This window comes from Tympanuchus pallidicinctus, unplaced genomic scaffold (genome assembly GCF_026119805.1).
Source record: "Tympanuchus pallidicinctus isolate F22 unplaced genomic scaffold, pur_lepc_1.0 scaffold1, whole genome shotgun sequence".
Lineage (NCBI taxonomy): Eukaryota > Metazoa > Chordata > Aves > Galliformes > Phasianidae > Tympanuchus > Tympanuchus pallidicinctus.
Window position 1 is genome coordinate 96,878,704 of NW_026294618.1, and position 18,878 is coordinate 96,897,581.

At 46.1% G+C, this 18,878-nt stretch overlaps 1 protein-coding gene across 1 annotated transcript in view; it reads left to right on the forward strand.

Moving 5' to 3' along the window:
- Window positions 1–2,625: 2,625 nt before the first annotated feature.
- Window positions 2,626–18,878, forward strand: part of ISM1 (isthmin 1) — a 39,187-nt gene continuing 22,934 nt past the window's right edge. Inside the window, exon 1 of the mRNA XM_052684949.1 lies at window positions 2,626–2,791. Within this exon, the coding sequence (XP_052540909.1) occupies window positions 2,660–2,791 (132 nt within the window). The 5' untranslated portion in view covers window positions 2,626–2,659. The remainder of the gene's footprint in view (window positions 2,792–18,878) is intronic.

An 18,878-nucleotide genomic window follows, 5' to 3' on the forward strand; every position in this document is an offset into this window, starting at 1 on the left:
TCTCATCTGGATTAAAGATGTCTTTTGGTTCAGTCTTTCGTAAGGCGAGGGAGAACATACATTACCCAGAGCTCAGCAGCAGATCCATGTGTGCGCGTCTCACCAGGCTTCGCTTGGACTGTTTCGCATTACGGCCTCTTGTCCCCCTGGGCATAGATTTGTGCCATAGAGCTCTGAAATACACAACTCACGTGGAAAGTTTCCACTTTTCCTTAACAGCCAGGAGCCACCAACAGCCACTAGGCAGGGACAGGCTCTGCCGCACCTGGAGGACCGTTCTGCCTTTTTTCCCCACTCGATTTCCCCTGCCCCCTACTTCCTGCCTGCTGCCACTGGCTGCCAACATCCCAGCAATGGCACCAGGAAAGCCAAGGCTGAGCAATGACATCTGAAGCACATCAGTGTTTTTATCTCCTCAGTATTTTGATTAGCGCAAGGAATGTTTGGGTTAAAGAAAACACAACCTTCTTTTAGAGCCACATGACCGTCCCACATGCTGTTAGGGCTTTATGTAGTGTGGAATGGCTTTGTAGAATTTCCCTGTGCATCTGGGCACACGGGTGCTATACAGAGTGCTCCTCGAGGAGTGATCTCATGAGGCAGAGTGCTCAGGACACTGATGTCTGTGCAGATCCTTCCTACCGCACCGCTCATAGCAGGTTAAAAACTCTTAAACTGAACAGTTGGGTTCTGTGGCTTTTGGTCTCATTTCTAACAGTGTTTCAGTGCAATTATTTTAACCACTTCCCTGTCTGACAGCATTATCATTGGAAGGGCAACCTGTCTGCCTGGAACATGCCAGCATTCTGACTCATTTGTGACTGGAGCCCTTGGACACACCAGACCTGTCCGAGGCCCCCTGTGAGTTCCAGCTCTCCCATGCCCCACACACACACTGCTGGGCCAAGGGAAGCAGGGTGCAGTGCGATGCAGGTAGGATCCCACCTTGTGCCTTGGCCACAGCTGGCACCACACTCTGAAAGTGCATCTCCCCCTCACTTTGCAGCAGAACTGCTGGGGATGTCACTCCCAGGATGAGAACATTTGGGGTGGAAACTGCTCTTTCTGCTTTTGGCCATTCTGGCACCAGCTTGACCTCCCAGCTGCCACGCACAGCTCTCTGCTGCTCTCACACAGGCCCCAGTTGCACAGTTCCTTGCTTTCATGTCACAGTCCGAACTGTAGAAAATAACCACAAAGATTCCCAATGTTTCACCTATTTTTGGTGAGGTGACTCTCCTTCACATTTCTTTCAGCTGTGTTCTCTTTACAGTGACCTGCAGCACTCAGGAAGAGGTTTGGCTCTTTCAGATTGGATGCCACAGTACACGTACTTACAGCAGGCAGTCATCTCACCCCCATCTCCACTGAACCGTTTTCATCTCTTTTCAAACGCAACTTCACTTTAAACTCGGGGGCCTCCCACCTGAGATACAGCGTTTGTTCCGCTGTACTTTTACAGTCAGCAAAGAGGAAAACTGCCTCCTGCAAGGGGACACAGAGGCGGCATTCCCCGCAGCCCGGAGCTCCGCGCAAGGTGCAGCAACGGCCCGGCCCGGGGGGCTCGGGGATGGCAGGGGGACGGCAGGCAGCAGCGGAGCTGCGGAGAGAGAGAAGGGAAAGGGGGGGAGCGAGCAGGGGGGAGGACAGCAGGGGAGGGAGGCAGAGCACTATAAAAGCATCCGCCGCACACCTCTCCCGGCACAGAGCGAGGGGGCGAGAAAGTTGGTGCGGGAGCAGCAGCGGCAACGGGAGGAGAGCCGACCGTCCGCTCGCACACACGCACGTTGGCAGGAGAGAGTGCGGTGCTGCCCCTGCCCAGCCGTAGGAGAGAGAGAGGAGAGATGGAGCCAGGTACCCAGCTCCCAGCGAGGGCAGCCGGCTGAGCCTCCCGCGGCCCGGGGAGCCCGCGGCGAGGAGGAAGAGGAAGAAGAGGAGGAGGAGGAGAAGCAGAAGCAGAAGGAGGAGGAGGAGGACGAGGAGGGGTTGGGGGGGCTACCCCTCACTGCCCCCCTCTCACCGGGAGAGGCCGAGCCGGGAGCCGCGGGGAGCCCTGACGGGGGGAGGGAGGGACGGAGGGAGCGGCGGGGCGGGCGAGGACACGGCGGCGGGGGGACAGCTCGGGGGCCACCCCCATCCCTTCGCGAGGGGGGAGCCGAGAGCCCCCCGCTCTCTCCTCCCCTCGGGGCTTCCCCGCCGTGTGAGAGCCGCCCCCCGCCTCTCCTCCCTCCCGCGCACACGCACATACACACACGCGCGGCTCCCGGCTCCCCCCGGCCCCGCGGCCCGCTCGCTCCCTCCCTCCGACGGCCCACGGTGCCTCTGGCTTGCAGGGCTGCTCGCGGAGACGCCGCCTGCCCGCGGCCCCGCCGCTACCTGCCGCCCGCCGCCGGGCAGCCACGGGATTCCCGCCGCCGCCTCCGCCGCGTCCCGCCCCGACGTGGCTCCGCCGTGGTGTGGCGGCCCCCGCTGCTGCTGCTGCTGCTGCCGCCGCTGCCGCCCCGCCGACGCCGAGAGCGGCGCGGTCCCGGCGGCCGGCCCCGGGGCTGCTCCGGCGGCGGCGGCGGCTCCGGCGGCGGCGGCCGCGGCTCCTCCTCCTCCTCCGCCTCCCCCTCGGCCGCCGCCGCCGCGGGGCCCTAAAGCCGCCCGACTCAAGAGGATGGTGCGGCTGGCGGCCGAGCTGCTGCTTCTGCTGGGGCTGCTCCTGCTCACCTTGCACATCACCGTGCTGCGCGGCGGCGGCGGAGAGCCGCAGGGTCCCGCGGGCGCCGCCAACCACAGCCAGCGGCAGGTGAGTGCCGTCCGGGGAGAGCGCACCTGTCCCGACCGTGGCGGACGGAAGGCGGAGCCGCCGCCGGGCGCGCTGGGGCGGCAGCGGGCGTCGCAGCCGCGGTGCGTGCGGGGCCGCATGGGGCGTCCCAGCCGCGGCAGTCGGGGAACGGCGTTTGGAACGGGAAGTACGGCCACCCCCGGGGTTATAGGGACGCGGGCGGGCGAGGGATGCCTGCAGCTGATGGGGAGCGGGGCTGGGTGCGACCCAGCCGTCTGTCCCAGCCTCCCGATCCCGTGGAACCGACGGTGAGTTACCTCGGTGAGAGGTGAAGGACTCTTTCTGTTCTGCGTCCGGCGGTTCTGTTTTTATGCAGCGTCCCGTTTTGTAGGCGTGCGGAGAGGCGGTGGTGCCGGGACCGTCCGGGCGCCTAGGCAGGGCTGCGCGTAGCTGGTCAGGTGCAGCCGTTCTCGAGCTCCGTATCCTGGAGTTAGAACAGAAAAGCCACCAAACCACGTGAGAAGCTGATAGAAAACGAGTAATCATCACCGGCATAAATTCAAGCGGCCCCCCCGGTATCATGTTAGACGAAGGGAGGCATCGGCAGAGCGCATCTTTATAAACGTGAGGAGGAGGTGCTGGAGACCCCCCTGCATTCACGGGCTCTCGCCCTCCCCCCCCCCCCCCCCCCGGTGCAGTCCCCTACCGAGTCCAGATCCTGTGGGGGGTCCCGCCGCCCGCCAGGGCCCACTGTGGTGCCCCTCTGCAGCTGTAGTGCTGGCCTTGGCCCTACAGGACGTTTTTGTTTAATATCTTCACAATTTTGTCTATTAACGTTTTACAAACGATGCTTTCTTTCCTCACGGGTGCTCAGAATGCCTTTTTAAAAGGATGTTCCTTGGAAAAGTAAATGTGGAGAGGTTTTTTATGAGGTGTTTGCTATCATTAGGATAACCCCGAATTTGCCTTTTCTTATAGGGGTTGTAATGTAATGAGGGAAACAGCTGGGCTGCATGCTGCATCCCCGAGGAGCTCTTTTCAGAGTGCTTTTGTGGAGTTAAGGTGATAGAGGAGGAAAATCGTATAGTTATCTCAGGGTGTTGTCATTCTGCCTTGGCCGTCTCATCCAAATCTGTTCATTGTCAGCTTGGAGCATTTTTTCTGTCCGGTTATTTCATTTGCACAGAAAACTTAGGAAAGTGTGCCTTCAGGCACCATGATGGCTTTAGCAGTTCATATTTTGCCATTTGTAGAACTGAAATTTTTATGTACTTCCCAGCAGAATGGATTCTGCAGCTCCGTATCTGGGAGAGCACGTCTGTGCAACGCATCTCAGGAGGGAGATCGGCGGGTGATCGGCAGGGCAGGCGGCAGCCTGTCCGCTTCTTCTTGAATTAGGGCTGCCAGGGACTCCTTAGCCAGATGGAAAGCACTGTAACCTGCCTCAAAGGTTGAGCAGGCAGACGCATGGCAGCACAGGGCAGGAGGAGAACTTTGCATGGGTGTCTCTGGGTCGGGGGCTGAGCGCCCTGTGGCTGTTAGCACGGCTCACACCGAAGTGAAACACAAAACAGCAGCGCACTGTGTTCCCGGGTAAAGGGTCAACGGGGAATAAAACCACACAAAACCGCACTTAGGTTTGTTGGTGTGAACACGCAGGCACCTCTGCGGTTGTTACCGCTCATACTAAAGAGCCCCAGTGTTGATTTAGAATACATACGGATATGTGATGCAGTGAACCTCTGCTTCATGTGTACAGCTAGCTGGCTGGCTCGTCACTCTGTCCTGCTGGCGGTGCTGTCAAAGCGACAGGTGTTCTGTGGGGCTGCTGTTCTGAGTATTCCTATCCTCTGGTTTTCCTTTCTCTTAGTCAGTCTCAGTATGTCTGCGGAAAGAAAAGATTGTGAGAATCCGCCCAAGTGTCGGTGTTTCGTCTGACCAAATGTCATCATTTGCTGCACAGATCATGGCGAACACGGAGAAGGCTGCTCTGTGCAGCAGCTGCTTGGGGAAATGCATTCTGATGGTGCAGATTTCTGCATTAAAATTGCTTGTGTTTATTCCTGGCTATTATCAAAAGGAAGCTGTGACATTTTAAGGCTTCTGCAGTCAGTTTGCACCAGTAAAGCAGTCTGCACTTGGTCCTATGTGTCCGGAAGAAAATCTGAAGCATTGGTCTACTATTTTTGTTAAAAAAGTAGAACAAGCAGACAAAATCCTAGCACGCTCCTGAACCTTTTGCATAAAGCTGGTTTACAAAGAATCCGTTCTAATTTCAAATGCTAATGGAGATTTAAGTAGTGTGAAACAGGGACCTGTATGTGTGTAGTCAGATTCATGAAGAGAGGAAGAACTTTTCTTTCTCCCAGTGTTGCTCCTACAAGCAATGGAAGGATTTGAGAGAAAACACAATTATTTTTTTTTTTGCCTCCCAGTTATGTTTGAAATGCTGATGGATGAAGAAAATCCAGATAGAACTTCCACCTTACAATTAAACAAGCTGTGTTTTCCCCGCTCTTGTTTCTGCTGCCGTTCCCTGTGCTGTCTCTGTTCCTGGCCACCCGGGAGAACGGCCCCTTGTGCTCTGCTGGGGCTCCTTGGGTGGGTGGGATACAGCCATGGGTATCCTCACTTTGCTGCTGCAGAAAGAAATAGGCTCTGCATCTGCATTGCTGTGGTTTTGTGCTGCTGCAACATAGGTTTTATGGCAAACTAATGTGAAATGTGTTTCGTTGTTTTCAAGGCTTGCTTTTCCTTGCTGCTGGTGGTACTGGAGGGATCGAGGCAAATCACAAAATGGTCATTCAGATACAGTGGAGTAATTCAGTTTCTGGCTCTCCCAGTCCAAGCAGTAGTCAGGCTGTTTACTTTGGGAGAGTTTTAGGCTGAGCTTTTTAAAGCATGTTGGAGCTCTGGGGCTTTACATTTGGTTAACTCTCATAGAAACTGATTGTCTAAATCATCTTTGAAAAAATGTTGATTCAGCTCTTTGCATTCATGTTTTCCAGTCTGTCCTTAGCCTTTATAAGATGCCGATAACTGAATGTACATCGTATATTTCGTATGAGCACTAAATCCTTCTCTGCCTTAAGAACAGTTCATACACTGCACAAATGACTTTCAGAGCAGGTGTCCTGTGAGTGAAGCAAGCTGATACTTGAGGGACCAAGATCTCTTTTGATGAGATTGTTACTCATCACAGAGGATGTCCTGGTTTGTGCTTTTTGATGGTAATAGTCCAGTGATAGATAAAACCTGTCTGTTCTCAGCAAGCTTTGTTGTATAATTTCTTAGCAAAAGCTCACCCTCACCATTGGCATATGTTCTCCTAGTTAGGCACTAAGCCTTATGAAATGACTTGCACCATGTGCAGTTCATTCTCTCATCTCCTAAGGGAGAGAATTATGTGTGCTCTTTAGTGGTTTTGCCAGTGGGCTGTGGCTTGGTCCAGGATCTAGGGGGAAGGAAGGGTGATTAGCTTTACGTGTGCTGCTGCTGCATTTGTGGAAGCAGAGAAATGGGGGGGAAGAAATGAGGCTGCTGCTCTGAGCAGAGCATTTGCTGTTGTCCATGGCTCCTAGGAGAGATTCCTCCACATGCCAGTCCTAGCTTCAGGAAAACTCCAAAAAATGTTAAGCTATGCACCTACCCCATTGAATGATATCCCAGTAAACAAAAGCATTCCTGGTGGAAAAGAGTTACTGCACCTTCAGGGTAAGATATAGCAAGCTTCTTGATAAGTAGCTAAGACTACTGCAGTAATTTAGAACAGGAATCCAGGAATATAATATTTAGTTATGGCTGCAAAGAGCAGCAGTGTTACTCAGGCACAAATGTAATTTCCTATATTAGATTTGACCAAGATATTTGGATGACACACATTTTGCTGAATTTCTCTCTAGCTCAACAGCTGAAAGTAACTGCACTGCTCGAGTCTTCAGTGATAAATACCTGGCATGAAATCACAGTGTGCACTTCAGTTTCTACAACTGTATCTCAGAGCAGTTTTCTCCTAGTGCCTTATACAGAAGACTCTATTGAAGTGCTTTATTTCTGTTTTGAGCAAGATTAGGATCATTGTTCCATCTCTTCATAGGATTGTATCGAACAGAAACAAACAAGCAGACAAAAACAGTGTCTTAAAGTCATTCTGGGTCTGGAGCAAGAATGGTTAAAGGGAAGCCTGCTATTCATGGCTCAGAGTCCTGCTGATGGATTTAGGTGGCTGACTGACAATGACATCAGGAGTGGTAGGTTTAAATCAGGTTCCTGGGAAAGTCCAGAGCCTTACTGATGATGCTGAGAACCTGGAAGGAGCTGGGTCAGTGGTACTTCTGTTGGCTCACCTAACCTGGACAATCAGCACTAGTTCTTGAGTAGTTTTTATTTTGTGGGTCACCCTTTAAACATAAGTCTGTTCTGCACAGGAAGAACACAGCTAGTCTGTCACAGCTGTTACAGCAATATAACGGCAGTAGAACAGTGCTGACCCCTGTTATCTGATCGGCACAAGAACCTCACCCCTCCTCCAGCTTATGTTGTCAGTCCCTACATTCAGCCACATTTCCCTGCTCTGTCCTGGCTTATGCCAGCTGTCCCCAAAAGCAGGAGGCCTAGGGTTGAAGCTCTGCTCCTGGTCTTCATGACCCCAGAAATTTCATTATCGTTTTGCTGTCAGGCAGGAGCTGGTTACTGTGAGCTCCCCTCTGATTTTAACATGCATGTTATGACCTGCTAATAGGTAACCCAGCCCTGGTGCTCAGAGCTTCATCATGCTAAGCTTTTTAATACTTTGCTCTGCTCTGGAATTGTTTTGTTGGGAAGAGATCTATTTAACTAATTCCAGTTATTTTAAGTGTAAATCAGGACCCTTGTTTCAAATTCAGCAAGTGTTTTGTCTCCACTCACATCTGCTATTTCTGTATATTAATGATCAGTGCCTTATTGTTCCAAAATGATGAGACACTTCTTTAAGGAGCATTGAACGATTAGGTGGAAACTCTGGCTATGTTGTGTTGCAGCATCTGAAAACCTTACAGAAAACTTCACAGAAAGTGAAGTGCAGAGGCTGCCTGCCACAGACATGCCCAGCCCTCGCTCCTCTCTTTGGGCTCACAGGAGCTCTCGTGCTACAGGGCCATTTCGTAGCCACTGTTTGGAAGTGCGGAGGCTGCCTGCTCCCTGCAGAGGTTGTCCTCTGCATCCTTCTTGTTCACACTGAACAGAGCTACCCTGTTGTATCACAGAACTCGTTTTCCTCTGGGAAGAGAAGTGACCTGGGCAGACCTGGCCACAATGGTAGAAAATGATTTTGCCATAACTTTTTATGCTTATATTTCCCTAAAATCTTGAAATGAAATCATACTTAAGACATGGTAAGATATGCTGACAATTTAGATATTTTCTTACACATATATGAACTATAAAATTGAAGCAAACTGGTTTTTGTTTGTCTCGAAAGTGGAATGATAGACAAGATTTAGCAGCTTTGACAGGTCTAAATCCCAGAATTGGTTGCTATGCAACCTTCTGTGCATTTTACCAGTCCTCCATGCTAACAAATGTGATGGCACCCAGTTGTATCTCATTTGCTCTTTTCATAGTGTTGTTCAGTGCATGTTTGGCCTCTTTCATCAGTCATATATTGCTCTCTGCTTTATCAACAGCTCTTTGTTCTCTGTAAATGTTGACCTTTTTAAGCATTATTTTTCAGTGGTAGAAGTTGTAGGTCACTGATGCATCTCATTCTTTATTTTGTTGTTTTCTTAAAAAAATTATTTTAATCTTAATCCAAGCTCTTTGAGGTTTCTTTGTTGTTGCTGTTGCTTGCAAACAATGAGTAGCATCATAGGTCTCCAGGCATGAATGTGGGCTGTAGGCACTGTCACAATGACTAATAAAGTGATAACTTAGAACAGAAAAATAGAAAGTGCTTTAGTAAGTTGCAAAAGGAACTTTTGAATAATGTAGTGATTACTGTTGTACTTGAACACAATTGTGCCTCCAGGATACTGATTTTAAAAGTTTTGAAGGCAAAAAAATAAAAAATAAAAATAAAAAAGCCAGGTTAAATGTCATAGGTGAACACATACAGATGAGTAATATTTCCAAGAAACAGAGTAGTGAGCTCACTGATCCATCAGTAAGAACAGAGCATTTCCAGTGTTGGTGTTTCTTTGTACTTTGAATTTGAAACACCAGGAAAAGAAAGAAAACAAAGTGCAACATAACGTGTTATTGCAACAAGCAATGGTTGGCCGCAGTGGTCAGTTGTGTGGCAGTGTAATGATTGGTCAGGGGAGCTGGTCTGGGAGGTACTGGACAACAGTTCCTTTATCCTTTTGCCTTGGTTTACTGTGCTTGGGAAAATCATAGCAGTAGGGCATATTTTTTGTATTTTTCCCTTCTAGCTGTCAGCAATATGAAAGCAGGTCTGGAGCTGTTCACCTCTAAACTCCTGTAGACTAATGGCATTTGGGTCCTCTTAATCTTACGGAGGTGATCATAAAGATGAAAGGAAGATCAAAAATTAAGTATTCCTTTCATCACTCATGATGGGCTCAGACCATGCTGAAAGACAGAACTTGACTTTTACACCTCCGTGCTAATCCTACGTTCTCAATGTGTTTAAATTGACTTCATGAAGCAAGAAGAGCCAAGGTCTCAGCTGCAGACCTAGCCAAAGTTCCTTTGGAATTTGAATATTTTACAACTCCGTTTTTCTGAAGAATTCATAGGCATGTAACACACATAATCTGGACCTCCACCCATGAAGATAAGCTGGGCTTTGGCATGGGTTTTCTTCTGATTGCATGAATTCATTTCCATCCACAATGCTTCATTCTTAATTTCATACCCACTTTAAAAAATCTTGGACTGTTTTGTCCTACAGTAGCTCTTCTTACATGGAAAGATTAAAATACTCTTTGTCTGCATGGCTGTTCAGATCAGCACTTGTGGCAACACCATTGTGAGTACAGTGTAAGTATCTATAAACTGCCCAAATAGTGTGTCCCACCTCTTTATACCACTGTTCTGAAAAAGTCCTCCCTTTCCAAGGGATAATTACCTAGTCAGTGCTGTTTGTGGACCAAGTTTAACTTCCAGAAAACCTCCTTCAGCTATCTTGCCTTTGCGTTCCCATTGGATTGCATATTCAGGTACTAAGCAATTGAATATTGTTACCAAGGCATCTTTTCTTGTACAAGCCCAGGAAGGCTGAGCAGAAGGTGAGGTCCTTGCACCAGAAGTTGTTCTGTGCTGTAGCCCGTGGTGAAAAGAGGAGGTGACTGGCAGTGGAGCGTAATGTAATGGAAAGAGCAGTGAGAAGGGCCCAATGATACTAAGGCTATTTTGGATGTTACTGTTTCAAAATGTCAAATACTTTTAATGTCTTTCTTGCCTTAGAAGTAAATCAGCAGCAGCAGATTTTGGTACAAGGACACCAAAATTACCCCACTGGAAGAATTTGCCTAAGATTATTATGGGTGTAAGAAGCATAAATTTGCTTGGTTTTATCGGCCACCTATATGTCAGTGTGGGATTTTAAAGACAGTATGAACTTGATCTAATGTGACTAAATAGACATTTACTGATGGCCTTTTGCACAAATTACCCGGGGGAAAAAAAAAAAGGATAAAAACAAAATCTTCTCATTCTTTTAAGGAAAGTTTATAAAAATAAAAAATAAACCAGAGCTAGCTAGCCTGGATTTTGTAAAACCTCAGTGTAATCATCTAGCACATCATATGACTTGCTTATGCGGTTTTAACTTCATACTGGGAAATCGTTCAGTGTCCATGTAGTGCCACAACAGCAATAAAGCTGTCCCTGCCATTAGTGTCTGCAGATACAACTCACATCTGAAAGTGTCTTTTGAAATTACCTCAGTAATCAGACAGGAGTTGTTTAAGATGCAGTTCATACATTGGCATTTTGCGCAGCTGATTTTAAGAGTCGCTGGACAGAAGAAGTCTGTAAAGGTTCACTGCACAGAGCAGGCTGTAACAAAGCAGTTAATGATTCTTGTGACATGAATGCTGCCATTTCAGTTTATTTGAATGACACTGGCATTCTGTCTTAAATATATCACGTTTTATTAGTTTTGGGGTTTTTTTGAAACCAACTAGATCTTAGGCATGGATATGCATCTTAGCTAAACTATAACCTCACCAGCCTGTGCCTTTTCCACTGCAGAGCACACGGAGTTTTTCAACACATGTAACCACAGTGATATTTTTATAAAGGAATGTTCACCTCATGGGATTTTGTTAAGGTGTTCTATTTTTTTTCAAAGTTACAGCTTCACTTTATTGTACATGATGTCCAATAAAAAAGATATATGTCTGTGATTGGACTTTGAAAAAGGGCCATGGTGCCTATTCCATTTAAAGGGAATGAAGTCAAGCAGTAAATTTGCTGGTCGCCCTTTTCATATTGACTGTATCTCGGCCAGCAGTCGGTCTTTGATGTTGCAACAATAGAGCAAAGGCAGAGGAGGAGGAGGATTAGGACCTCCATAATATAAAAACAAGTCTGCATTCATCATGATTTTTATAGAGCACACAGTCCAGGTCTATTGGAGGTTTGTAGTATAGTCTCAGTCTGCAGAAGAGTGCAGCAATCTTAACATTTACAGGTGGTTTGCAATTCATCCATCCTCACAGTCTTTTCTTAATTTAGAGTTTGGGCTTTAAACATTTAAACATTTTCTTATTCCTACCTACAACAAGAAAACAGATGTATGTACGAATAGAGCTTCTGAAGAATCATTTTCCTTTACAGGGATTGATTGTAGTACAATTTATGAAAAGCTAGCTGCAGCATGCCAATAGAATATCTATTCCTCATCTTGTGCTTTAGAATCCTAGCTTTTAATGGGATAGAATAGAGTGGTTGATATGGGTGTATTGAACATTTGTGGAAATATATTTCAAAAGGGGACCTAGGGTAGCCCACCATGCCCATGTCTTCAGATGTCCTGTAACAATAGCGCTGAAGGTTTCACATGAGCTATGTAACCTTAGAGTCCTGGCGCTTTTGATATGCATTTAAATGGGAGCAGTGCTAGCTCTTGCTCTTCATCAAGACATACAGAAGGAAAAGGGTCACCCATCTCATAAAAATGCATAAAGTACCAAATTGCACTAAATGCTGGTGAGAATAGGTAGGTCTTTAATTGTGGGAAGAGCTTGGAAAGAGTGGAATAATCTGCAGTGCACCACAGTGGCTGTGCATGCAGTGCTAAGGGAGAATGGAGTGTTCCCAGTGATGCAGCAGTGGCAGCAGCAGTGAGCCTTGTGCAAGGGATCGGTGTCAGAAGTCCAAAGGCAGCTCTTAAGAGACCATCTGGAGACCTACCAAGTGAAATTGCTTTGCTGCACTCCAATTCCATTGGCTTTGCATAAGGCATGATCCTGCAGTGTCCTGATAAGGCAAAACACCTGGAAATTTTTTCATCAGGCTGCAAGGACATCCGATCCAAAGAAGGAAAGGGAGGAGAAAAGATTCTGATCTGCACATGACGTCTTAGGACTTGATTTAGGGTTGGATCCTGTGCCTTACTGGGAGTTCAGATTGGACCTGTGAGTTGAAACTCGTGAACAAGTCACCACTCTCCAGCTGAGCTGGAGTAGCCCTTTAGATGCCTTATCCTACCTTCATCCCACTACAAACATAAGGAGATGCAAGGCATGGTGCCCCAAGCAGAGCTGAGTTAACCAATCCTGGCCAGGGTAGCTGGGTGTTCAGCTGGGTAACTGCTGCCCCGGACAAGGAACTCCAAGGTATTGGTGAACACTAAATATACAGCTTTTCAGTAAGGAATCTGCTCTTTTATGTAACATCTACCACAATGGTCATTAAAAAGTAACATCTGGTGCCGAAAATACACACATGGTATTTCTGTGCTCTGCTGTATGTCTCCTTCATCAGGTCCAGATACAGCGGTGTCTTAGCTGTCTCTGCTTTCCCCAGTTTGCCAGCTGATGAAAGCAAACTACGTGGGGCTGAGCCACTATCAGGTGGGAGCTCTGGCGAGTTAGAGGCATTACTACATTTAAAAGAGTTTGCCCTTGAGGGATCAATAGCTCTGAAAAAGCTGAAATCCGTCAGTGGCAGTGAATTTGATTCTTGTTCTTCTTTGATCTGACATTCACGGCTTTCTGAATCATGTAAGTCACAGCTGCCTTTCTCACCTGTTCCTCCCACTTTCTTCTCCTGTCTCCTAAAAGGAGCGCTGTTTTCATATTTGTAAGAATACAGCTATTGCAGTCTTAGCATCAAAATAAAATGAACTGATCAGTTGCATAGCAGAAGAGCGAGGGTCTGTTTAGTATTGCCTCTCCGGTTTTCTTTTTTCTTTATTCCATTTAAGTCTTTCCACTATAAAGTAAAAAGAGATTGCAGCTGAAACTGTGCATTTGCACACACGTAGAATGAGTAGGGAAAAGAGTATACCAATTCCCCAGTAAACACTGCTGCTGTTGGTAAAAAAAGCTACAATTACGTTGTAATCAGGTTATAAACCTCATAGTCTTCCCTTGACAATTATTGCAGTTTAGCTGTAAGAGCCATACGAGGAAAGAAGACATTTATTTATCTCTTTAGCACGGTTAAGTAGCTGGAAGCAAGTTCTGTGCCACAGCCAATGAGGAAATGCTCTTCCAACCTGCTCTGCAATGTATGTGCTGTATACACTTCAGGCTCTCCCTCTATGCAGAAGCAGCTCTTTCTCCCTGGGATCTAGGATGGTGTCTAGGGTCACATCTCTGTTCCTCTAACAGAGGAGGATAGGACATCTCAAACCTGAACTGCTGATCTTTTCTACTTTGCTGCTACCTCTGGCTGCCAGGACTAATCACAGGATGATTTGGGGCTGTTCCATATAGTTCATTGTTGGTGGTTCCTGGGTGGCTTCAGTCCACAAGCAAGTTTGAAAAATAGAAATGCTTATTCCAAGAATAGCTTAGAACTAACTAGTGACTGTAGGGAAGAGGGGAGACAGAAATGAAGATATTTTCTTTTCACGTAAGTATCATATTCAAAAGCATCTGCCTCGTTCAGTGTGTGTATGGTATTCATTTCCTGTCTGCAGTCTATTGGAATGCCCCCCGAGTCGTTTGAAATTGAAAATCAAGTCATACTTCTTTAATCAGCTCTAGGAAATAGCCCCCCTCCTTTACTATTCTCAGAAAATTTATATATACATGCATAGAATTTATAATATAAAAAGCCCACATTTCCCTCCAGGGTAGATGCTTTCTCTCCTCTTAAACAGAGAGAAGAATCTTCATGTAGTATTGGCATGGTGCACTGCGTAGCTTCTCGTCTGCTCTTCTTCCCCATCATGTCACTGGAGGGAGGCCTTTCTCTTGTGTATCTGCTTTCTCTTTTGCTGTCATGAGGGCAGTTCACGGAGATGTAGAAAGAGGGCATAATGTCCATTGATGATGACTTGATACAAAAATACAACTGCTATTGTGCTGCATTTGCAGTTGCAATTTATGTTGATGACTTCCAGTTGCTCGTGTATCGCTCTCCAAAGCTTTCAGATGGAGAGCCTACAGCTGTACGTGCAGGCTTGAAACAGTGCTGTGCTGTTGGAGCAGAGATGTGTGCAGCCGCTCAGGTTTCTGCTGCTGTTTTTCTATAAACTCCTGAGTGCAGTAACAACCCCTTGTAGAGAGTGTTGTGGGGCATATGCGTGGTGCTAAACAAGCACTGCCTTTCCTCTGCCTTCACCCTCTAACTTGCATCAAAATGAAAAGTCAGTGTTGGTGGGGAAAGCAGCTAGTGGTGGGTCAAGTAAATTATCCTGCAGTGATTCCATGGTGTGTGCTTTGAGCACCAAGACTCTAGTGATTTACCTTTTTTCAAGCACAGGAGTATTGCCAGAAGCACAGGAAGCTTTGTGTTTTTGGAATATAACGCTTGTCTGCGTTCTTGCTTTCCTGTTATTGGCTTTTGCTTGTGTGATGAAGTCATCATGTAACTTTTGGTCCGTGGGGACTAAACACTTTCTAGTCTCTAAAAACATCTGCCAGCTAATACAGCCGGACCCATAGACACTTCTGAGAGAATAGGGTGGATATTCAGTGGCATATGAGAGGGAGACACAGAGGCTGAGAATAGCTGTTCCTTGGAAACTAACAGGTGAAAGCAAATTTGAACATTGAAAAGGTCTCAAGTAAGGCTATTCTTTTGGCTAGGGAGAGATGAAAACTTCACTTATTAAAGCTGGTTCACCTAGTGAAATCCTAGCCACAGTGATTTAGTGGAAGAAACTCGCAAAAGGGCCTAGTTTGAAACCCATGGAAATAATTTCAGATGTATGTTTGTTCACTTTCTTTTCCACTGATTTTGTCAGCACTGCAAAGTTTGGCCAAAAAGTTGCATACAAAATTATTAATACTCTAGATTTCCTTTGCTTTTGTGGTTTTGATTACAGCTTAAGGCACATTTCCCCATTCTCCTGGAACTCTGTGTGCACATTCTGATACAGACTTGAAATGGTGACTTTTAAATTTAGCTATGACATAAAGGGATTCTACTTAAAACTATATTATGCTACTGATTTTGTGCAAGGATTTAATGAAGTGTAAATGAATTTGTACTTTCAAGGAATTTTCATTTCAGCATCACAGGTTATAGAAGTGAAATAGCTGGCTTACCCCTCAGTTGGGCATTCGCCTGTTCAGCTGCTCGATCAATGAGTCCTGTATGGAGAGCTCCAGCCAAGCACCGATTACGGGGGAGATATTCAAGGTCACGAAGAACAGCTGAAAGTTTACAATCAATCAGTTAGGCAACTGGAAGTATCTGTTAACTACAGGCAAAATGTGGCAGTGGTCATTGGTCAAAGCCCTACACCATGTTAGTTCTGTGTACTTGGCTGACCTGTGGAGGGCTAAGGATGTGCTGAGGAACAAAGCATCAGTGTGCGCTGTGTTAGACAATTTGCTAAAGGGCCTCTGTTTTTTTCCTGCAGACACTGAATGGTAATCACCACCAAATCCATTATATTACGTTACAAACTGACAGCTCCTCACTTCCAAACTGAGCCACACTGTAGTGTTTTCCAGCTTAACCAAACATGAAATACAAGCAAACAACAGAGCACGAAAAATAGCTGCACTGTGAAAAGTGTGTCCACAACATGTAGGAAGAATTTGCCAGATCTGAGTATAATACGATTGGTTTTCTTCTTAAGTTCTGAGGAGAGCACTGCCTGCCAGAGGTGTTTACTGAAGCTGTAGAAGAATGGTCTAGGACTTACTGGGCCTTGGAGGAGAAGGCCACCCCAGTACTATGCCCTACGATCTCTGCAGTCATAAGTCTGGGTCATGTGTTCAGTTCTCAAGACTTTCTGTGGAACTAAGGGCTAGAACTTTCTAGTGTAAAAAACTAAAATTGAAGGGCTGTGGTTCTGAGATGGATGTACCTATATGTTTTGAGTTGCTGTTTCTGCTGTAAGCAGCTCCTGAGAGCTATCTCTGTATATGGCAGAAAATCAGCACTGGTACCTTGAGTTTATGCCCCAACATTGAATCTGCTCATAGGCGCTGCTCCAGCAGTGGCTGTGGGTCACCATGTCTCCTCTGAAGCTCCGCTGTCTAAATAACAACACTGTTCTCTGTTTTTTATGGAGACAGTATTGCTTCAGAAGCCATGCAACCTCTGAAGCTCACGTGTCCCTGCAATACCCTGTGGGATGTCTGTGTTTGGTAGTTTTAGCCATTTAGTCACACACAGGGGTACTGCAAGTTTGAAAGAACAGGATACAATGTCATTATACTGTTTTTGCTGGACTAAACACGGAGCTATTAAAAAAGTAGACCATGCAACAGGACTGTTTTTTTTTTTCTTAGCAACCATAATCAGTGGATTTATCTTCCTTGTACATAATGTTTAAAACAGATGCTCTATTTTGCAGCCACTTCCTGAAAACAATTGTGCACATGCAAGCCAGCGTAGTCCATTTTAAATGATTTATGAATAGTGATTATCTAAAAAGGGCTATTAATTACTGCATCAATTCATTTGTGGCTTCTAAAGATAAGTAAGGTCCTTCACCACATTGATAAATGCGAACATGAAAGCATGCTTCGATGAAAATGAGAGAAGCTGAGTGGTTGATATGCCAACCCTTCGCTGTGATTTCTTCTGGTGGCGGGAGCTGTCTGTGACTCATTAGAATGAATGCGAGTCACACAGGAATTAAATATGAGCATAAGTGGTCTGTCTGCTGTATAAGAAAGCCACAGTAGAGCTAAGAACAGAATGTGGATTTACTGACTGCCTGGACTGTGTTTGCCATTAATGATAACATAGCTGTGCATCTCTGCTTTTCGGCAGCTCACTGCACTACTTGCTTAGCCAGCACTGTCCTCACCCCTGCACCTGCTGGGCCTTGCGACGCTCATACTCCTGATGTACAAAATAAGTAGATTCACGTGTAAACAAAACTCAGGCTTTCGATCACCCAAGTTCATTACAGATCTTGGATCTGCAGAGGTGAAAGTCTCATGTAGTATCCCAGCATGTTTCTCAGCCTCCCCAGACGGGTTAATTTTAAAGTGATCATTTAGCACTAACCTGGGAACGCATGACAGCCGTCAAAATCAAAACAATCTGTTAAGGCAGGTGGGAAATGAAACCAGCCCTAATGGCAATAATGATTTTCTGTGAAGGCCCCAGGCTTCATTTTGTCTCTGATAGCAATATAATCTTTTATAGCATCTGTGAAGTTTCCTAATAAATAAACAGTCCTTGTTGCTAGTGGTTGAAGATGCAGTACGGGTGCATTATGAAAGTGCACTGACAGACTGTTGGGTTCCAATTCAAGACCTCTTGTCAAGATCATTTTACAAGATATTTCAAAGGAGTATACAAGAAATAAAAAAAGCCGTGTAGCTGCAGCAAGGATTTGGTAATAGATTCCCTCTCTGTCTGGGACTTGTTAGGTTTATAAGCTGCATCAGTTTTCATCATTCTTTCAGCTCTGTCATTAGCAGTGCTTGCAAACGTGTCCTCAGCTTGGCTAGTGGGGAGGGAATGAGGGAAGGTGAGTATGAAAGAAGTAGGAGAGAAAGAGCAGCTCCTCCAGAGTATTTTCCATAGTTCCGGTTGCTCACCCCTTATTCTGTCTCAGTTGTTTTTCCAAATCTGGAAATTAAAATAAGGAAGAGAGGAGGGAGATGGATTCTTCACCGGATAAAAAAATGGAGAGAACTTCTCTTGTCTCCTAGCTGAGTATTTTTAGAAGTTCCCATTTCTGTTTAATTTTCTATGGGAAGGAAACGGCACATTTCCCTGCAGCTCACATCTAACATGACAAAGGAAGCAAAAATAAGAAAGCAATGGACAGAGTTAAAATACCTGTTTGATTATCAAAAAGTTAAACTGCAGTAGGAAATTCTTCCTGCCTGCCGTGCTGTACACACACTGGTGATGCCTTTTACCCACCTGGATCATCAACATTTAGTTATACTCAAAAAAATGCCCATGAATTGTTCTTCTCTAGACACAAATGCATTGATATATGGGATTTTAAACCAGATCAGAGTAACTTCATCAAGTCTCACAGCAGTTGGTGGCAGAGATGGGAAAACAATACTCTGGGTCTGTTTTTACTTTCTTGTACATCACAACTCATCCTTCACACTCCACCCTGTAGAGTTTCTGTTGTGAAGGAGACAATATCACATTTTATCCCCATACTATTTTTTCTAACATATTTTTACCTTACTGTCCATTTGCCATCCCTCCAGAGCCCACACCAGTCAGATATGGGGTACCGAATTATTGCCTTCCCTTTTCCAGTGATGAGTATGGCAAGGTATGTTATTGTGTAATGCAAACAGCGTGGCAGATTCCCTCTGTAGGGTTTATTCACTGCCTTGTCACACGGCTGTGAATAATGAGTTCCTGCCCTTCTATACTATCCACACAGAACACTCAGAAATCTTTAGCTGTTTTGTACTAGGGACTTCCTGATCCCATGGTGACAGCAGAACTGTAGCTGACAGCAATGAAGAGTAACTCCTTAAAAGTCATCTTAATGAAAAGTTATGAATAATCCTGTTAAATGAAGGACAAAAAAACTAAT